General features: G+C 47.9%; 1 protein-coding gene across 4 annotated transcripts; it reads left to right on the forward strand.

The window, feature by feature from the left end:
* The first annotated feature begins 6,111 nt into the window (after nt 1–6,111).
* LOC149460587 (uncharacterized) lies at nt 6,112–20,614 on the forward strand. 4 transcript variants are annotated; one of them, XM_089679414.1, is made up of 8 exons: nt 6,112–6,159; nt 15,065–15,117; nt 15,205–16,002; nt 16,091–16,177; nt 16,267–16,332; nt 19,207–19,271; nt 19,367–19,432; nt 19,809–20,614. In XM_089679414.1, exons 3-8 carry the CDS (start codon nt 15,300–15,302, stop codon nt 20,307–20,309), a joined length of 1,488 nt encoding a protein of 495 aa, XP_089535540.1. In that variant the 5' UTR covers nt 6,112–6,159; nt 15,065–15,117; nt 15,205–15,299; the 3' UTR covers nt 20,310–20,614. The 4 variants fall into 4 exon arrangements, with proteins under 4 accessions (XP_089535540.1, XP_089535541.1, XP_089535544.1 ...); XM_089679415.1 differs by lacking the exon at nt 6,112–6,159 and adding an exon at nt 11,691–12,212; XM_089679418.1 differs by lacking the exon at nt 6,112–6,159 and having other exon boundaries at nt 13,434–15,117; nt 19,362–19,432; nt 19,809–20,095.
* The last annotated feature ends 1,650 nt before the right edge of the window (nt 20,615–22,264 follow it).

Here is a 22,264-nt window from a genome sequence, read left to right on the forward strand (position 1 = left end):
CCTTCCTTTACCCTCATCTCAGGCGGGACAGCGTATTACCTTCCTTTACCCTCATCTCAGCCGGGACAGCGTATTACTTTCCTTTACCCTCATCTCAGCCGGGACAGCGTATTACCTTCCTTTACCCTCATCTCAGCCGGGACAGCGTATTACCTCCCTTTACCCTCATCTCAGCCGGGACAGCGTATTACCTTCCTTTACCCTCATCTCAGCTGGGACAGTGTTTTACCTCCCTTTGCCCTCAGGCTCAGTAACTGGGGGAATAGGTTTTTATCATGATGGGTATTTGTTTGTCTATCAGGTTACCTGTAGTTGACAGCCGCAATTTGGCAACAGGATTTCTCTTTGTGGCTCCTGAGGACCGAATAGAAGGATCCCGCAGCTTCCATGTCTATGTTTATTCCCTGAATTTGTCGGCTTGTTGCTCCAGTTTCCAGTATGAAAGGACAGGTTCCCCCTTTATAAGGGATGACACTACCTACCTTCAGTGTATCATGTTGGTGAAGCCTCTACCTGGTCTTCGGTGCACTCTTTATGATGTTACCAGGTGGATGTTAGAGTCACTAAGGACTCTTCCCTTTGGACAAATTGGTTTTTGCAGGCTGCTGTATGAGGTTCTTTCCTATTTCTGGTTGTTTTTGGGACCTGTTGGCTTGTTGTCCTCCCCTCATGTTCTAGGTGGGACATCCCTGTTAGTAAGGAATGTAAAAGATGTTCTGTGTCCTGTGATGTGCGACAAAGAAAATGACATTTTGTGGTTTACCTGTAAAATCCATTTCTTGGAGTCCCTCAGGAATCCCAGAGATCCGTCCCCTCCTGTTATGGGCTATGGCTTGCTACAAACCTTCCCTATGTCGGAGATCTGCTCTACAAGGGGACGTCCTGTCTATTGTTGGCCAATGTCCCATCACCTGTAGGTGGGCATAACAGTGTTAGGAAGGATTTATAAAGATGCTTCGTGTCCTGTGATGTATTCCAAGAAATGGATTTTACAGATCATTGATGCCATTTGTTACTAAGAGACAGGAATTGTTCATTGCTGAAGGAGCCCCTAGAAACCTTTGGAGGACCCCTGGCTGAGAAAGGCTGGACTAGGCAGTCATATATTTCTGTCCCCCTTGGTGGGAGTGGAGGTGACCCCTCTATAGGGATCTACAGTCCATACACACCCAGCACAAGGCCGGGGTCACACTACCAGACGCTTCTCAGGGCTGCAGTTCCTATGAGCTCCACAAGGTGGACACAGTCTCTGATGGGGGGCACAGTCTCTGATGGGGGTGCTGCTTATGATGGAGTGCGGCTTTGAATGAGTGCAGAGCAGTTAAACACAGCACTTTAATTATGCCTTCTCTACTTCCACAGGTAACTGCATTTATCTGCTACCTCCACTCTTAACCAGACAAACGCATTGACTCCTGTTAAATTCTCACCAAATGTTGTAATTATATCTGTGTATCTGTTGACTTGTCGTCACCTCTAGGTGCACTCAGGTTTATGACTGTGGCCTGGTTCCTAAGAATCATCCCCCCCTATTCATGTGAGCCTTATCAGCTTCTAATTGGGGCGGAGTTGAATGCTCATTTGAGCATCTCCCTATAAATTTAGTTCAGCTCATGGGGGAGATCTCTGATGGGGGGCACAGTCTCTGATGGGGGTGCTGCTTATGATGGAGTGCGGCTTTGAATGAGTGCAGAGCAGTTAAACACAGCACTTTAATTATGCCTTCTCTACTTCCACAGGTAACTGCATTTATCTGCTACCTCCACTCTTAACCAGACAAACGCATTGACTCCTGTTAAATTCTCACCAAATGTTGTAATTATATCTGTGTATCTGTTGACTTGTCGTCACCTCTAGGTGCACTCAGGTTTATGACTGTGGCCTGGTTCCTAAGAATCATCCCCCCCTATTCATGTGAGCCTTATCAGCTTCTAATTGGGGCGGAGTTGAATGCTCATTTGAGCATCTCCCTATAAATTTAGTTCAGCTCATGGGGGAGATCTCTGATGGGGGGCACAGTCTCTGATGGGGGTGCTGCTTATGATGGAGTGCGGCTTTGAATGAGTGCAGAGCAGTTAAACACAGCAGTTGAACTAAAGCAGGAGAACTTAAGCAGCAGGAAGACACATCAACAGCAAGAAACTCTACTGCATGCTGGACAGACTGCAAGGAAACACCCTGGGAAACATCTCTTGCATACCTGAGTCCCACTCCGTGTACCTTTTTATATAATACACCCCTCTTCTGCTCTTCATTTTACTATCCTCTGTTCACAAATCTCATTTCTTTACCCCTCTGCTCCACCCCAAAACTTGTACATCTCCCCCTCATTGCTATCATCTCCCTACTATTGCTTTCATCACCTCCCCAAAATGCCTCTTCCACTCCTTCTCATTTTCCTCTCCTCTGTTCCCAAAATCCATTCACTATATCCCTCTGCTCCTCCCAAACATTTGTATATTGTGCCCTCACTGCTTCCCTCACCCCTCTATGGCACCCACCACCTCCTCCTATTACTCCGCTCTCCCACTGACCCCAACACCTCCACTAGTAGTTTCTCACGCTCCTGCACATCCCACTCCCATGCCACCTTTCTCACCCTTCTCCTCCTCATAACCGCGGGGGACATCTCCCCGAATCCTGGCCCTCCACCACCTCCCGCACAAAACCCTCCCGCCTCCACGTCCTGCCGCAACCCCCGCAACTTAGTATCTGTCCCCCTGCTCCCTAAAATCTCCCCCCCGTTTTCATGTGCACTCCTGAACACCCGATCGGTGTGCAACAAGCTTACCGCCATCCACGACCTCTTTGTTTCCCGCTCCCTCGATCTTCTGGCGATTACGGAAACCTGGATCCAGCCCACTGACTCTACCTCCCCTGCTGCACTCTCCTACGGCGGTCTCACCTGGACCCACTCACCCAGGCCCAACGGTCGTAAAGGTGGTGGGGTTGGCCTGCTCCTGTCACCGCTGAGCACCTTCCGAGTCCTCCCAAACCCCCCCTCCCTATCCTTCTCCTCCTTCGAGGCCCACTGTGTCCGACTATTCTCCCCAACCCCCCTGAAGATTGCTGTGATATACCGGCCTCCTGGATCCATACCCCGCTTCCTGGAAGACTTCTCCTCCTGGCTACCCTTCTTCCTCTCCTCTGAGCTACCCACTATCATCCTTGGGGATTTCAACATCCCTGTCAACCTCGACAACCCGGACACAGCCCGTCTCCTCCACTTAACCTCCTCCTTTGCACTTGCACAGTGCATACAATCCACCACCCACTCCGACGGTAATATCCTTGATCTTGTCTTCTCCAACCGCTGCGCTCCCCACAACCTCACTAACACCCCCTTCCCTCTCTCTGACCACAACCTGATTACTTTCTCTATCTCCTCATCCTCCAATGCCTACCCTTCCAAATGTCACACTACTACCAGCCGTAACCTCCGCAACCTTAACCCTGCCTCCCTCCAATCCGCAGTTGATCAACTCCATGACCGCATCCTCCCCCTGTCCTGCCCCGACTTGGCTATGACCGCCTACAACAATGCGCTGTCAACAGCCCTTGACTCACTAGCGCCTTTAACCACACGCAACATCAGACCCCGACCGCTCCAGCCCTGGCAGACTGATCACACCAAAACCCTCAAACAACACAGTCGTGCCCTGGAGCGACTATGGCGCAAAACCAAATCCCAACAAGCCTTCACCCGATACAAATCTGCCTTCCACACCTACACCTCCTCCCTCCATACTGCCAAACAAGCCTACTTCCTGACCCTCATCAAGGCCCTCTCCTCCAATCCTCGCCGACTCTTCTCCGCCTTCAACTCTCTACTCTCGCCACCCCCACCTCCACCCAGCACCTCACTCACTGCCCTTGAGATTGCCAATCACTTCAAAAACAAGATTGACAAAATTCGCAAGGACATTGCCGCAACTCACACGCCGTCTCAACTCGTCCCCTCTCACACAGCTACCCCCTCATCCCCCCTCCCCCTCGACATAACCCACAGGGACTTTGTCGCTGCTCAAACTCCCTCCAACCCCCTTCCCCCTCACTCAGCTACCCCCTCTACACCCCTCTCCCACGGCCCCACCACTGCTCTAACCTCCTCTCCCACCCCACCCTACATTCCTCATACTGAAGCTCCCCCAACACTCCGCACCTTTGACCTTACTACCATCGAAGAAGTCTCCAGGATCCTCTCTGATGCCCACCTCACCACCTGCCCCCTTGACCCTATCCCCACACAACTCCTACGACCTCCCTCCCCCTCCATCCTACGCTCCCTCACCCACATCTTCAATCTCTCCCTCTCCTCCGGCACTTTCCCTTCCCCTCTGAAACATGCACACATCACCCCCATACTTAAAAAGCCCTCCCTGGACCCCAATGACCCGAACAACCTCAGACCCATCTCCCTGCTCCCATTTACATCTAAACTCCTTGAGCGCCTAGTCTACGCCCGCCTATGCTCTCACCTCAACGACAACAACCTCCTCGATCCCCTACAGTCCGGCTTCCGTCCCCTACACTCCACCGAAACTGCCTTACTCAAACTCTCCAACGACCTGCTAACCGCCAAAGCTAATGGCCACTATTCAGTGCTCCTACTCCTTGACCTCTCTGCGGCCTTTGACACAGTCGACCACCCCCTCCTCCTCAAAAAACTACACTCCCTCGGCCTCAGAGATTCTGCTCTCTCCTGGCTCTCATCCTACCTGTCACAACGCTCTTTCAGCGTTACCTATAATGCCACCACCTCCCTCTCACTCCCCCTCTCTGTTGGGGTCCCTCAAGGCTCTGTCCTCGGGCCCCTTCTCTTCTCCATCTACACCTCCTCCCTTGGCCGACTCATACACTCTCACGGCTTCAACTACCACCTCTATGCCGACGACACACAAATCTATCTCTCAACCCCCCACCTCACCCCCTCGGTCTCTGCCCGAATCACACACCTGTTGAGCGACATATCAGACTGGATGTCGCTCCACTTCCTTAAACTGAACCTCTCCAAAACCGAGTTTCTTGTCTTCCCTCCAGCCCGGACACCACCCCCCATTGACTTCTCCATCATGTCCAACAACGCCACCATCAAACCCGCCCCGCAGGCCAGAGTACTTGGTGTTATTTTGGACTCCAACCTATCCTTCCAGCCCCAAGTCCACTCTTTAACAAACTCGTGCAGACTCCACCTCCGCAACATGCAGACTCCACCTCCGCAACATCGCCAAAATCCGCACGTTCCTAACTCCAGAAACCACTAAACAGCTCATCCACTCCCTCATCATATCGCGACTCGACTACTGCAACTCCCTCCTCACTGGCCTGCCTCGCCGCTGGCTATCCCCGCTTCAGTCCATCCTGAATACGGCTGCCAGACTCATTCACCTTTCCAACCGCTCCGTTTCCGCCACCCCCCTCTGCCAATCCCTCCACTGGCTTCCGATTGCGCAACGGATCAAATTCAAAATCCTAACGCTGACATACAAAGCTGTCCACCATACTGCCCCGAACTACATCACTGACCTAATATCCAAGTACCGCCCAGCACGCACACTCCGCTCCTCACAAGACCTCCTTCTCTCTAGTTCCCTGGTCTCCTCCTCCCATGCCCGCCTCCAGGACTTCTCCAGGGTGTCACCCATCCTCTGGAACTCCCTGCCCCAACCCATCAGATTATCACCTACTCTCCTCTCCTTTAGGCGCACCCTGAAAACCCATCTCTTCAGGGAAGCCTACCCCGCCCCCTGCTAACTTGCCGACCTCCTCCACTCTTCCTACCACTCCATCCCCCACAGCTATCTACTCCTGTGCCACCATCCCCTCCCTCCTAGATTGTAAGCTTGAAAGAGCAGGGCCCTCGATCCCCTCATGTTTTGCATTGTATTGGTATTGTTCTGTCACATGTTCTGTCCCCTTTGTAATGTACAGCGCTGAGTGAACTATTGGCGCTTTATAAATACTGTATAATAATAATAATAATAATCTCACTTCTACCCACACAGGAAGTCTCTATGGAAGACAGACAGGAAGTGATGTCAGGCACAGACAGGACGTGATGTTAGGTACTGACAGGAAGTCTCTATGGTAGACAGGAAGTGATGTCAGATACAGTCAGGAAGTAGAGAGGAGACGTTGGTGGAAGTGGCAGCAGAGGAGGTAATAAGATGTTATGTTCTCTATACACCCAGTAACCCCCCAGCATGTCTGTCCTCTTCATCCATAGTCATGTCAATCCTCTTTATCCATAATCCTGTCTGTCCTCTTTCTCTATAGTCATGTCCGTCCTCTTCCTCCATAGTCACGTCCGTCCTCTTCCTCCATAGTCACGTCCGTCCTCTTCCTCCATAGTCACATCCGTGCTCTTCCTCCATAGTCACGTCCGTCCTCTTCCTCCATAGTCACGTCCGTCCTCTTCCTCCATAGTTACGTCCGTCCTCTTCCTCCATAGTCACGTCCGTGCTCTTCCTCCATAGTCATGTCCATCCTCTTCCTCCATAGACACGTCCGTCCTCTTCCTCCATAGTCACATCCGTCCTCTTCCTCCATAGTCACGTCCTTCCTCTTCCTCCATAGTCACGTCCGCCCTCTTCCTCCATAGTGGCTTTTATCTGGCAGTGGCCACACATGGATGGAAATGTGAGCGATCCCTGCTGAACCAGCTGAATTTCCATGGATCTATGGTCACCTTCAGTGACTTCCTCCCCTCCCCCTCATCTCCTTCACGATGGAAGTCATGCTGAGATCATCTCCCATTGGCTGAGCAATATTCTCATTTGTCTCTCAGCTCCTTCTTGCTATTCCTCGTCCTGCCTGTTGTTTCCTTGGATTGATTTTCTGTGTAGTGACCCCGGCTTGGTCTCTTGGATGCGCTCGTCTGTTGCTTGCCCTGACCTTTCTCCTGATTCCTGGATCTCCTCCTCATCTCTCCTCCATATCCTCTTACACAGCTTTTCTCCACACCTGCAGTGACCCTGGGGGGAGGAAACTTGGCACCAGCACGCCGCCAAATCCATCCCCACCATTAGGGGCTCTGGAGACAATTGTCTGCTATTTACACTCCGTTCCTCCGCACGTCACCTGATCACATGACAGCTTACTTCCACAGATTCCGGACAGATTTCTGGATGGTAAAGGTCAAAGTTCACTCTTCAGTTTAGGAGAGGTAGGACGCACCCAAGAAGAATGATTTGGTTTGCATGGGAGCCTCATATAGAGGACCCCTCAAATCCCCCCATCCAAATGTCCCTCCATCCAGAATCTATATGTTCTATGACATCACACTGACCTCACCGCCCCTCCCCCAAATGTCCCTCCATCCAGAGTCAGAGAATCCTATAATATCACACTGACCTCACAGCTCCTCCTCCCAATCTCCCTCCATCCAGAGTCAGAGAATCCTATGACATCACACTGACCTCACAGCTCCTCCTCCCAATGTCCCTCCATCCAGAGTCAGAGAATCCTATGATATCACACTGACCTCACAGCTCCTCCTCCCAATGTCCCTTCATCCAGAGTCTATATGTCCTTTGACATCACACTGACCTCACAGTTCCTCCTCCCAATGTCCCTCCACCCAGAGTCAGAGAATCCTATGACATCACACTGACCTTACTGCTCCTCCTCCCAAAGTCCCTCCATCCAGAGTCAGAGAATCCTTTGACATCACACTGACCTTACTGCTCCTCCTCCTATAGTCCCTCCATCCAGAGTCAGAGAATCCAATGACATCACACTGACCTCATAGCTCTTAGGAGGCATCCTGGCATCCTCAGTAGCAAAGTTGAACTACTTGTCATGTGTTGTATGTAATGACGCCATAATTGACACATTTTTAACCTATGGAATGTGGGGGTCCTGTGGGGGGAAATTATACCTCAGACTGAAGTGGGGCTTTAATAAAATGGGGACTTGAATGGTAAGGTGAGGAGGATTATGGGAATATTATTTGATTTTACTATTTGTGTTCAGATCTAGAGTTTAAATAATCTATACTGGACGAAGGTATGTTTCCCTTCGCACCATCTGACCAATTGATGAATCTAAAATATATTACCTTTACTCAAACATATAAACAACGTATGCTCAGCTGTAATTGATGGCTTTATATAATCCCATTTTAGATGAAGTGACGGCATACAAGGAGGTCCTGTAGTTTGATCAGAAGCCTATCAGCTTGACTCTATAATCTCTGTTGAGGAAATGGAGTCCCCCCCCCCTGGACAAAACTAATTGGATTGTATAATCTATCTTGTTACATATATGTAATATGGGTACACTCATCCACAGGCCTGAATGTCATCCTCTCGTGGATAAGCCCCATACATCACCATATCCAGACAAAATACCTCACTGTCTTGAGGAATGCAAATGATGCTTTGTAAAATGCAAACCTCTCCAAAAAAATGGAGCGGAGTGAATACCATGTGCATTGAAAAAGTGTTCCCAAAGAAAAAAGAATCTCTACATGTTTCACTCCAGAAAACAGCTTTGTCAGGGATACAAAGAACCAAAATAGGTCACATAGTGGGTGGAAGTTGTGCTCAGCTGCACACGGTGGCACAATGGCACCTATCATTTGTTTCACCTCTATATATAGAGATGATCATCAAAATGCCCCCCCATCACACACAAAAGGAAGGAAGGTAAATCCTTCATTTACACCATGAGGTGCCCTTGATCCTAAACGGAAGATCCATTCTGCAAAAGACATTTATCTCGGCCCCCTTTTCTAGGACCTAGATTATATTTGTCAATAATCCAAAAGTCTAAGAGATCAGGCTTACCATCATGTTGTTGTATCATATGTCTTGCTACTGGTCTACCCTTGTTTGGAGCAATATCATTCACATGTTCAAGAACTCTTCTCCTAAAGGGGCAAATTGCTTTTCCTACATATATTAGGGGGCATGGGCATTTTAAAGCATAAATCACCCCCTCTGCGCTGCAATTATAGCAATCTCTTATTTTAATAATCTCCCCAATTTTAGGAGTAACAAACTCCTTGGTATTGCTGAAGAAAGTCCGTGCCTTACAGTGACCACACCTGAAACTACCTTTTGGTTTCTCAGGCAGCCAAGTGTGTTTCATTGATGATTTAGAGGTTTTTTCTAGATGACTATGTACTAACATGCCTCTCAAATTCCTCCCCCGTCTGTAGGTTATCTTGGGGTCTGTAGATAGGATCTGTGATAGATATTTGTCCTCACACAAAATGGTCCAATATCTATGATGTTGAAACTCTGCCCTGATTGATTTGAATATTTACCTATGATACGCATGCCTTGCTGGTCATCCACTATTATGTTTTTCTTTTCTTTTTTTTGTATAATCTGTTTTTATTAAAGATTTTAAAAATAGAAGGTAACGAAACAGTAAGGATAAAGACACACAGAAACATATAGGGCAGATATCAATATTAGAAAAGGTTCCAATAGCAGACCCAGCGTACAATGATGTAATACAAGTATAGGTCCAGCACATGGTACAGTACAGATGACATGCCACATACCCCCCACCCGCTGTCATGGCAGCGAGAAGCTGCACAAAACGTATCACCCATAGATCTGACCGCCACGCAGGAGCTACGTCTCTGCTCGAGGCCAGCCAATCTCAGGGTGAAGGATCAGACATGCCCCCGTATACTTCAAGCTTCAAACTTAGACAGTAAAATACCATTATATAGCACAAAGGGCATTTGCAGAAACTCAGCACTCATGTGAGAAGGCAAAGCATATAAAAATAATCCAGAGAAAAGAAAAATAAAAGAGGGGAACAAAAGAGAGTACTAGAGGCCGTATAGGGCCAGTAGAATAGGAATAGTAACACAGGATTGAGGGCACGATGCTCATGCTAAAACAGGAGGGGGACAATTCAGGGAGCAGAACCTTGGAGAGACCCACCACATGGCAAGCTGGCCATAGAGTTTCTGGGTCTAGGCATGCAGAGGGACACCAGCTGGGGGAGGGGGGGTCTGGAAGCCCAGATGGGGGACCCAAGGAAAGGATTGAGAATTGTAGAGAGCCCGTATCTGGAGGAGAGTCAACTGGGTCCTCTAATTCCATAGAGTAGTACAACCACCCTTCCCAAATGCCATGAAATTTCTCAAGGTTGTTTTTGACAGTATGGTTCCAGCGTTCGGCCTGATAGACCCTTTCAACCTCTTGCTTCCACTCTGCTACTGTAGGGCATCTACTCTGCTTCCATAGGCATGGTACTAGGCACTTAGCAGCATTCAAAAGATGCAGAGTAACACTCTGTTTATACGTTTTGATTGAGGAAGGGGTGCCATGAAACAGATAGTGTAGAGGGGTGAAATCAATAGGTTGAAAGGTCGTTTTCTGGATCCAGGGGGAAATATCCCTCAAAAACTTTTGAATCTTGGGGCAATGCCACCAAAGATGTAAAAAGGTGCCTTCCTGAGGACACCCCTGCTATCATCTATTATCAGACCCAGGGAAAATCTTAGCTAGCCGAGAAGGTGTCCTGTACCACCTAGATAAAAACTTATATCACGACTCTTGTGTTTTGGAACTAATGGACAAAGCATTGTAGTAGCAATTATGGCAAACCAGAAAACTCCGAACATGGACTTGAGGAATACAAATGATTTATTAAAAACAGCACTGTTTTGACCCAGCCGGGCACAAGCCTGCAAAGCTGAGTGAGTTATAGAAAACTTCTTACAAGCGTATATACCAACGATTACGTCACAATACATACATTCCTCTTTCACTTCCTATATTTTCAAGAGGGTTCCTAAACTCTGCAGAATAACCTTGGACAGCAGCTGTAGATAAGAATACCAGCTACGAGCCGGTACACAGTATTCACAGGAAATAAGTGAGGAGGGACTATGAGCCAAAAACCTTGCAAACAGATACTGAAGTGTGGGGTCTTGTGAGCTACTATGGTGTATGCTAAAATATTTCAATATTACCAATACTGTGTGGTAAAATCGATACAATAATGAGATTATCAGAAAAATTGTGTAAAGAAATATGAGAAAATGAGTGGTTCGCTTACACTATACACATCCTCATACCATTGTGTCGTAGAAAATAAATTCAGAAGTGGTGTCGCGCTCCACTACCAATTGCAAAAATGTAAATAAATAAATAATTGTCCAGCTTCAATAGAGTGTATATTATTCACACTTTCGAAGCTGGACTGTTATTTATTTAATATTTATTTATTCACATTTTTGCAATTGGTAGTGGAGCGCGACACCACTTCTGACTTGCAAGCAGATCCTGTTAGAAATGTTACGGTTTAAAGGGGAACTCTGCCATATCTGGGTGCTACCACATTCCCCCCTTTGATGCTATCGTAGCGAACGTTTGAATGAGATAAAGTATCACCAATTAACCACTAACTACGCAAATCATAAGGGTCTAAGGGCAGACTTACTGATCTTGGACATCTAGGGGTTGATATTACCACATGGCCATTACATGGATTGCAGTCTTACTATTGGACAGCTGGATAAGCTCGGCAAGGACTAAAGGCTAGCGTCATGACTTTCCTCTCCCCATGTTCCCCATGCTACACAACTCCACTGAGGACAGTCATTTCAGAATTCATTATTGCAGCCATTTCCTCGCTTCCCTAAGCAAATATACTTATCATTTGCCAGGTACTCCCTTTCCCATTCTAACCCCCCCCCCGCAACCTTTCCTGGGGGAATAGTTTAGGTTAATAGCAGAGCATACATCAAAGATCCGGCTCGCTGCAGCATTGGGATTGGTTATCAGGGTACGGTTTATCAGCTTGCCTGTGGAGCTGTAGCTCCATATGGTCACCCAGGTTTTAGTGGGTCCATAGGTGGGGTCATAACAGGTTACCTGGTTCCCTACCGTGCACATTGAATACGTTGTTTCATTATGTACACAAGTGTCAGTCATTGTTCCCTCACCTTGATAATGAGAATGCCATAGTAACATTCTAGTGGTTACAGATCCTACTCTTGTAGTCTCCATACATGGGTCACATGATCTGCCCTCCCCCCTCTCGTTCTAGTCAGGGTTATTACTATAGCTACCAGCATTTTATTAAAACATTTTTATCAGGTATCCTATCCGTGTATATTCCCATCTTGTGCTGTGCATTGGCCAGTCAGCTTCCAGGTGTGACTGGAGCAGAGCTGGAATTCTTCCTTCTGGTCAGATGTAACCTTTTCTTCCACCATGCGTAGACTCAACAGCTTCCAGGTGTGACTGGAGCAGAGCTGGAATTCTTCCTTCTGGTCAGATGTAACCTTTTCTTCCACCATGTGTAGACTCAACAGCTTCCAGGTATGTGCTGAGAGCAGGGCTGGAGTCCTTCCTTCTGGTCAGATGTAACCTTTTCTTCCACCATGTGTAGACTCAACAGCTTCCAGGTATGTGCTGAGAGCAGGGCTGGAGTCTTTCCTTCTGATCTCTTTGGTCAGCTTCAGCTTTAAGGGGTCTTGAGGGTCTGCTTTACTTTGTGGTGATACCACAGATTCCTGGCTGAGCAGCTCGCTTTGCTCTGGATTGATGTATCCAGGGGGTCACCTTGGCCACCTTGATGGCTGTGGGAGTGGATAGAAGAACAGTGTAAAGACCACCATCTGTGCCCTAAAGGGATTACGCTCCACTCCTTTACCCACACTGCATCTCCTGGTGCAAAGGGATGGATGGGGTTGGACAGGCATATGGGGAGTTTCTCTTGAACCCACTTCCCTATATCCTGCATGTTCTCCCCCAATTTCTGTAACAGTTCATGGTTCACCACCCTTCCTATCTGGTGTAAGTCTCCCTTGATACCTCCAATGATGGGTGGGGGCCTACCATATAGTACTTCAAAACGGGACAAATTTGTCCTCTTTGTTGTAGTACTCCAGATTCTCAACAAGGCAATGGGCAGCATCAAGGTCCACTTCATTTGGGTTTCCTGACAGAGTTTTGCCAGTTGTAACTTTAGGGTGCGGTTCATTCTTTCCACTTTTCCAGATCTTTGAGGCCTGTATACAGTGTGTAGTCTCCAAGTGGTCTTGAGTATGGCTGCAAATATCTGAAGGCACTTGTGAACAAAGACAGAACCATTGTCTGAGCCTATGGAAGAGGGATCTTCATATCTAGGGATAATTTCCTGTATTAGGCATTTGACCACTTCTCTGGTAGTTTCAGTTCGTATAGGCCAGGCTTCCACCCAACCTGAATAGGTGCAGACGGCCACCAGCAGATATTTATATCCTCCTGAAGGGGGCATAACAGTGAAGTTGACCATTAATTCTTCCATTGGTGAGGCCCTACTGCTTGTACTCTGGGAGTTGGTACAGGCCCTTGTCTTGGATTGTTTCTGGCACATTCCACACATCTACTGGCTGCTGCTTGTGCTTGCGTGGATAGACAGGGAATGTAAAAATATCTCTCTAGGGCCTTTTCAATGGCTGTTTTGCCTGTGTGAGTTCCCTTGTAGAATTCTGTCACTAATTCAGTTGCTACAGTAGCTGGAATGACAATTCTTCCATCCTGCAGTTGATACCACCAGTCTTCCTGTACTTTCCAGGTTCAGTCTCTATCCATTCTTGTTCTGCCTTTGTATAGATTGGGTCCCATTCAGAGAGTGGTACTGAGAACAGAGGGGCCATAATCTGTTGTGGGGACCACTGAAGTGCTGCCTCTTTGGCTGCTTGATCTGCTTTTCTGTTGCCTTTGGCCACCTGGGAGTCTCCCTTTTGATGACCCCTACAGTGTATTACTGCAACTTCCGAGGGGGCCCATACTGCTTCCAAAGGTTCTAGTATTTCTGTCCCATACTTGATGCTCTTTTCCCTGGATGTGATGAGTCCTCTTTCCTTGTACAGGGCTCCATGAGCATGAAGAGTCAGGAAGACATACTTAGAGCCCACATAATCATTCAGTCTTAGGCCTGCAGCTAGTTGTAACACTCAGGTCAGGGCAATTAATTCCACTTTTTGTGCAGAGGTCCCCTGTGGTAGGGCTGTTGCCTCAATCACCGTTTCCTGTGTGACCACTGAATAACCGACATAGCGGAGTCCATCCTTTACGAAACTGCTGCTATCAATGTAATATTCAACATCTGGCTTTCCCAAGGGTCTGTCTCTCAAGTCTAGCATAGACTTCATCCATTACCTGGAGGCAGTCATGTATTAGGGGTTCTTTTGAGGTGGGGAGCAGGGTGGCGGGGTTCAGAGTGTTAGTCTCTAAATGGATTTGAGGATTTTCACACAGCATGGCCTGGTATTTGACCATCCGGCTGTTAGTAAACCAGTGATTTCCCTTATAATCCATCAATGCCTGAATGTGGTGTGGAACTCCTGACATAGATCTCTTGACCCAGTGACAACTTGTCAGCTTCGGCCACCAAGAGGGCTGTTGCTGAGATAGCCCACAGCCAAGGTGGCCAACCTTGAGCTAGTGTCCAGTTTGGAAAGGTACGCCACTGGCCGACATTTTATAAAAAAAATTTTTTCACAACTCTGAGTTTATTAAAAAAGTCATATAAGGACACTTTTTGTTGGGGATAATTTATTTTTTGAATATTTTTTGATTATTTATTTTATTCTTATTGATTTTAACATATGATTGGTTAAACACTGTGGTCATCTAGTAAGAAGGAGCGCTGCTTTTTTTTATTTATATGCACACCTGGTTAAGGGTTAGGTGAGCTGCTTTTCACATTTGCATATTAATTTCCACATTGATTGGTTGGTTGATTTTTTTTGTGGCTCTGTCCATATTCTAATTATCTTAATGTGGTGTTTGTCTGGCCAAACCTAGTATTTCTTCCTCTAGACCTGTTAATGTATCACCTCCCACGTTGGTTGTGTTGGCATTTTTTACTTGGCTTTGGGGTCCCCCTCAAGCAGGCCCTGGGCTTTCTCTGGAGGCCATAGACCTGACCTTTGGTCTTATGTCCTTTTCCCCATTGCAGATTTTGGAATACTTTGCCCCCCCTCCATCCCAGGCCAAGAGAGCCATTTAGTTGTCTTGGTAAGTGTGGCCCCCGCCAGGGCATGTGCTGTAGTTGGAGCCAGACACCTATTGCCCTTTTGTCTTTTTTCTCATTGCAGGATTTTGACGTATCTGCCCCCCCTTGGGCCAAGAGGGCCAGTTGTTTCTTTTGGTAAGTGTGGCCCTTCCTCCAGGGCATGTGCTGTCTTTGGAGCCCAGACAACTGACCCTTGCCCTTATGTCCCTTTTTCTGTTGCAGATTTTCACACTAACACACGGACATCCCACCACTTAGGACCTGCTGCTTCTGCTGCAAACAGCACCTAGTCAGACTCACTGCCCACTTGTCCTCCCATGGCACCCCCAAGGAGGCAAAGAGTCCAGGGTTCCAGGGGGGGTCATGGTGCCAGGGGGGATACTAGGCCCCCTACTGGCCGTGATGCCAGGGGGGCTACTAGGGCCCAGGGGTCCACTAGGGCCAGGGGGGGCATGGAGGGCCGGAGGTCTGGCTGTGATATGAGAAGGTCACAAGCTGGTGGCAGAAGGGGCCAGGCTTCCTTCAGAGAAGAGGCGGAAGCTGAGCTGAGCACCTCACCTGGGTCTGATGCCTCCCCTTTGAGCCCAGGAGAAGGGACATCAAGGGCAGGCAGAAGGTCCCGGTCCAAGCCCAAGTTTCCACCCTTCTCCAGCGATGAGACCTGGGCCCTGGTGGTTGCTTATGTAGAACGGGCTGAATGCATCTCGGGGCACAGGCCCTCCCGCAGTGGTCAGGCTGCAAAGGACCGTCTGTGGAAGGAAATAACGGTGGCCGTAAATGCAGTGGGCAGGATGTTACGCCGGAACCTCAACAACGTGAAGAAGCGTTTGCGTGATCTGAGGCGGAGATTAAAGGAGAAGCTGACTCTGTGGGCTCAGCAGGGACATGTTACAAGGCATGGGGTGGACCCTGACCATCTGCAGGAACTGTCTCAGACAGAACGGGCACTTCTGCCGATCATCAGCCTCAACACGATTTTTGGGGTGAAGGCTCATGGAGATACTGATGATTGCCACAGTGGTAAGTACACTACACGTCCATATTGTGTCTTCAAAGTTGTGTTATCTTTTTAACATTTAACATTTGTTCATTTTGTCTTGTGTTGTAGCCAGTCCCGAGGCAGGGGCAGCCCCAGCCAGCCCATCAGAGGACAAGCCAGATCACACATACGCTGATGAAGAGATGTTCCCTCCTGGTAAGCACTCATTGGGAATGCACCCCGTAATGTTGAACAGGCTGCTAGAACATCAAACATCATCTCACATGTCAATGTCCTATTCACAGCACAACATCAGCAGGAGGAGGAGGAGCGGCTCCCCCCACTGCAGCCAGGCCAGGAGGAAGATCTGGGTATGTATTAATGTGCTTGTCTACAACAATCATAATCACTCAGGATGAGCCAATGAGCATCCTCTTAGGAATGCAGAACAAACCAATGTTAAACTCTGTGTGAACACAAATATATCTCCACAACACGCTGGATTTCTTTGGGGTTCTTCACTGTATTGCACTCAAACCCCGATAGAAATCAATGTGAAAAACTGTTACCACACAGAAATGTGTCTAATCCCTGCCACATGTCCTGGGACCAGTTTCCCCGGACCAAGAAAAGCAGGTAACCCCACCAAACCAAATGGGGGAACTAACTGATGAGAGCAATAAAGTTCCAAACATCACTAACTAGCTGGCATCTCCCGAGCGTTCCAAATTAGACTCGTCCTCGTAACTTCACAACTTCTCCCAGACACAAAAACATTCCACACATGTAAACACATACATGTAATCTGACCAACGTCAACATGCTCAACTCTGACAGTCCCAGAATATCCAATGTGTTTGGTGTTTAGTGACATCATATATCATGCCTGCTCAATATACAGGAAATGATCCACTACAGGGACCCATCACCTCCCAATCGTGCCGCTCACCTTCAGGTTTGAGCCACACAAAGGGAAGGTCAAACACACTTTGGTCACCACTATGGGTGGCAGAACTGGCAACATTCCTCCACTTCACTTGGAATCAGTAAGTCTCATTTTAAGGCCGCAGGTCTCCAGCCAAATCCTTGTTAAAATTAAAGCCCAGAAGAGCTCATGATTGTTTACATTTCCATTCAATGAGTTTATTGGCCCCTTAAGGATGCTGATTTCCAGAGAAGTGTTTAACCACTTGTCACCCGCACTGTAGCTGTCATTTGGCTACAGTCCAGGGAGGGCATCCTATGACATCCTGCCAGAACACGCCCTCCCACATGCCCCTGGGGGTGCACACCCAGCCATCTCAGGGGTCGCTGTGTTCTATGGACACAGCTGATCACGTGATGTGGTAAAAGGCCAATCACAGCGGCCTTTTACCACGTGATCACGGCAGATCACCAGTAAATGCAGTTGCCGGTTATCGGCTGCACTTTCCTCATGCTGTCACAGTGTGAGGAAAGTACTGCAGATAACCGACAATTGGCAGAGGGTGGATCGGCACCGATCACCAGCTCACTGATGATCATTGACCTGATGATCAGAGCCCAGCAGTGCTGCCAGTCAGTGCTGCCTATCAGTGCCACCTCATCAGTGCCCATCAGTGCTGCCTATCTGTGCCACCCCATCAGTGCCCATCAGTGCTGTCTATCAGTGCAGCCTCATCAACACACATCAGTGAAGGAGAAAAATTACCTGTTTGAAAAAGAGAAACAAGGACAAAAATTTTTTGATTTAAAATTTTTAGCTCTTTTTTTTGTTTATAGCACAAAAAACAAAACACCCATCAGAGATTAAATACCACCAGAAGCAACCACTATTTGTGTGAAAAAAAGGATAAAAATGTCATATTGGTACAGTGTTGCATGACCACAATTGTCATTCAAAGTGTGACAGCGCTGAAAGGTGAAAATTGTCCGGGGCAGGAAGGGGGTCTAAGTGCCCGGTAGGCAAGTGGTTAAAAAAGCCGTGCTGACACTGCTGGCAGTGATGTCTAGTGGGCCCCTCTCCTGACTTGTTTCATCATGTGATCTGGGACTTCAGCATAGGAAAACTTGGTCAACATCAAGAAATGTAGCTGCTCACCCAGTCGTCAAGTTCCAAGTGACGGCGACCATTTTCCCATTGCTCCAAATGTAGAGGCCAAATCAAATACATACCAAGACTGAGTATTCTTGGGGCCATTTTCCCGGAGTCCAAAAACCCAACCAGATCCAAATAAAATTACACAAAATTTTCATTTTTCTAATTCTTGAAAAAGGAATCCCCAGGGGCAAATCATTTTAAAGTGCTCCTCCCCCCCCCAAAAAAATAGAACCTAACTAATGCTTTGGGCCTCTTATGTAAACTTGGGGCCAATAATTAGACTGCTTTGTTTTGGCACATCACATGACTAGCAGGAAGATCTATTCCTTTGCCAGACTTATCCACCGAGAATCTCGGAGGAAAGCCCAAAAGGCATCATAAAGACTAATCTATAGTTCATTGACAAATACACTATATTGCCAACACTGCTGGGATGACTTCCTTTCCGCACACATGAACTTCAATGACATCCCAGTCTTAGTCCGTAGGGTTCAATATTGAGTAGTCCCGCCCTTTGTAGCTCAGCTTCCAATCATCTGGAAAGGCTGTTTAATGTTTTCAGATCAAGTAACTCTGAGACTGCCACATGAGTTCATTATTTTCTTTTTCACATTGAGTTTGCAGGAGACCTGCGGTTTAAAAGTGATTAAAGGAGTTTTGGATGCATTGCTCTTTGTCTCTTCAGATCAACAGTTATATCAACAATTCTTTTGGGTGCATTTACATGCATTTGATTTTGGGGAACATTTAGATTTGATCTGACCCCTTTTTTTCCCTGGGTGACCCTTCTATAACCTATTGAATCCTTTTTGGAATGTTGCCTTAATGACAAATGTTATATATTTTGTTGTGATGTTTGAAGCCCATGGTCAAAATGGCTGCAGTAGCTTATGGGCATAATGGAGCCATCCTAACATCTGCCTCCTTGTTTGGCAGGAAAGGTGGCCCCTCATTCTTGTGGCCCCTGCTCCTGAGCCTTACCATGCCTCTCTCTACTCCCTACCAGTCTCCTGGACTGTGGCTGCCAGTGTCCTATTTGTCTGGATAAACTTGGGTGAAGAACATACCAATGAGCAATCCCTCAAACCCTGGTCACAAATGTCACATCATACATACAGCCTAACTAGTATCTGTTACTAATCATCATCTTGAACTCTATTTGCAGATCATCTTTTGCCCCTGGAGGCCCCAGCTGTTGGAGTGGGAGAGGAATCTGCATCTGATGTTGGGGTACGGGAACTGCTGTAATGGGGTGGGGGAGGTACAAATGCATGTTGCATGTGTATTTGGGAAATGGCATGTATTTTTTTTGTTTTGTAGTGCAGGGAAGTTCAGGCACTCCAAACTTGTGTGAAATGCCGTCACCTCCACCTGAGTTGCCTGAACCTCCGGTAAGAGATGCTAAAGATGTTCTCCCTAATGAGTCACCCATTTAGAGTATAACTCCGTTCCTGGCTGGGCAGGACTTGGCAACGTGATGTGTAACTTACTTTTTTTGGATCCTTGCTTAGTCAGGAGCTGGAGGGAGTGATGTGCATGTGACAAATCAGCAGGAAGGTATCAGTCTGGGTAAAGATGCCAAACCATTCATTTCAGTCAAATGCTGATCCAGTGTAATGTGTCAGGGAAAGGCATTCACCAATACCTGGTCCTAGGGGTGGGACAAGAACATGATCTAGTGTTTGGTGTCAGACGAGCCCCCTGTCCTACTGTACACTTGTGCTGTGTGTTAAACACTCTTTCATTTTTGTTTGTTTCTCCTTGCAGCCAACATTGGAGGCAGCTGGATCGGCACCCCGTCCACCTGGACCCAGCCCCCTTCTCAAGCTTGGGGAAAGGCTGGTGTTCAACATGGAGAGATTATGGGAGCAAAGGAGGCTTTCTAATGCATCCAATAATATAGAAAGGTTACTGGTGCTCCAGCATGAAACCCTGCTTGGACTTGTCACAGCGGTCAGGGATCAGACTACAACATTGCAGGACCTTAGTCATGATATCCGGGCCTTATGTCAAGCAGGGGCTGAACAAAATGCACCTTCGGCCAGAGGCTCCCAACCCATGTGCAGTAGTTGTTTGGGGCCAATGCCAAGGTTGCCACAGAGTTTCCCTGCTGAAAGTGCCGGGGAAGCAGCAGGGGAACAAGCCTTGGAGGTGCCGATTCTGGAACTACCCACTCTGGAGCAGCCCCCTCAAGAAATCCCACCCGAAGACCAGTATGCCTCCTTCCCCATGGATCCCTCTTCTGCACTTTCCTCACACTCCCCTTGACCACACCCCCACTTTCACACCCCCTCCCCTTGTTTCTACATGCCCCTCCTCTCAATCCCATTTCCACCCTCATCTTCCACATCCTTCCCACTCTCCTCAGCCCTCAAATGCCCCTCCCCACATTCTCCCTGTCTTCCATTCCCCCCATTCAACCTCTCCCCCAGCACTCCCTCCCCACCACTCTTTCCCAGCCCCCCCCACACACTGTACCCCCCCAACCGTCACACCCACCCCCTCTGCAGCAGCCGCCTCCTCCTCCCCATTAATTGTGTATGTTTTTTGTAATAAACATTATTTGGAAAGTAGCAGAACGTGTCTTTCAAATTGTCAGAAATGCATTTGGGGTAATAATGGTGGGTTGGTCATGTAGGGAATCCAACACAGGTGCTTTTCTGAGTATGGCTACCAATAATTCCAAATAGCGAACACTAAAAAAGCAGCACTTCAGAAAGAAAACTAAAAGGTGACCCTTCCAGAGGCATTGGTGGTGAGACTCTTTGGCCTTTCTGCTGTTTTCTCCTGGTGGTCTGTCCTGCAAATAGTTTTAGCTGTTCCCCATCACACAAGTTCTCTGGCACATGTAGCGGTTGGCCATTATCTGCTAACCATTTGGCTGCCCCAAGGGAGCTTAGAATTCTCAGTGGACTCTGTGGGCAAGGCTAACGTTCCCCAATATGGGAACACACAATATTGCAGCTTGTTTTCTAAGTGCCGGCTAGCTTTTGTCTTTTTGGGGTGCTGATTTTGGCCAAGACTCCTGCATGGAACACTCACCTCCCCAGAGACTGACACTGCTGTCCAAATATGTTCCCTGTGCTACTTCATTGACACACACTATACAAGAAGTGTGTAATATCCAGGACACCAGGCGTGACACCAGGACACAACTTACACACAGTAAGCCTGCCAAGGAATGCTAGAGACACAGAAAAGTTGGGAGAATAAGAAGAAGGCCTTCTGTTGTTTGGACTATCATTATGCTGGACTAACTGGACCCAGACTAAGTTTGCTTTTTATTATTATTATTATTATTATTATACAGTATTTATAAAGCTCCAACAGTTCGTTCAGCGCTGTATATTACAAAGGGAGAGAGAACATGGGACAGAACAATACCAATACAATGTGATACACGAGGGGTTCGAGGGCCCTGCTCTTTCCAGCTTACAATCTAGAAGGGAGGGGATGGTGGCACAGGAGGAGATAGCTGTGGAGGATGAAGTGGTAGGAAGAGTGGAGGAGATCGGCAAGTTTTCAGGGGGTGGGGTAGGCTTCCCTGAAGAGGTGGGTCTTCAGGACGTGCCTAAAGGAGAGGAGAGTAGGTGACAGTCTGACGGGTTGGGGCAGGGAGTTCCAGAGGATGGGTGCCACCTTGGAGAAGTCCTGGAGGCGGGCATGGGAGGAGGAGACCAGGGAACTAGAGAGAAGGAGGTCTTGTGAGGAGCGGAGTGTGCGTGCTGGGGGGTACTTGGATATTAGGTCGGTGATGTAGTTCGGGGCAGTATGGTGGACAGCTTTGTATATCAGTGTTAGGATTTTGCCCCTTGATCACCCCGTGTAACATCCTGCCCTGAGATTGGTTGGGGAGCATAGGATCTGTAGCTGCCTGATTCTAGATGTGTGTGCCTATGGAATTTATGTGCCCAGTGGACACTTGTTCCTCACTTCATTCCCCACCTCTTGTTGCCAAAACACTGACATGTGAATGAGGAACAAGTTGGATCCAAGTGGTATGTGTGGAGCAGATAGACAATTTGCCCATTAGGGCCCCTTCTTTTCTGGGGGACATTGCATGTAACTGGTCTCATCCATAACTGATAGTCCATCCAAGAGCAGCTTTCAAGTCATGTGACTTCTGTGTAATGCCAATCCCAACTAGAGATGAGGTGATGGGAGACATCTTGACAGAGCTGGACCACAGGATCCCCCCCACATGGTCTACTTGGCTGCACCCC

The sequence above is a fragment of the Staurois parvus genome, unplaced genomic scaffold, assembly GCF_062004578.1.
Source record: "Staurois parvus isolate SC_StPar_1 unplaced genomic scaffold, SC_StPar_1.0 ptg000224l, whole genome shotgun sequence".
NCBI lineage: Eukaryota > Metazoa > Chordata > Amphibia > Anura > Ranidae > Staurois > Staurois parvus.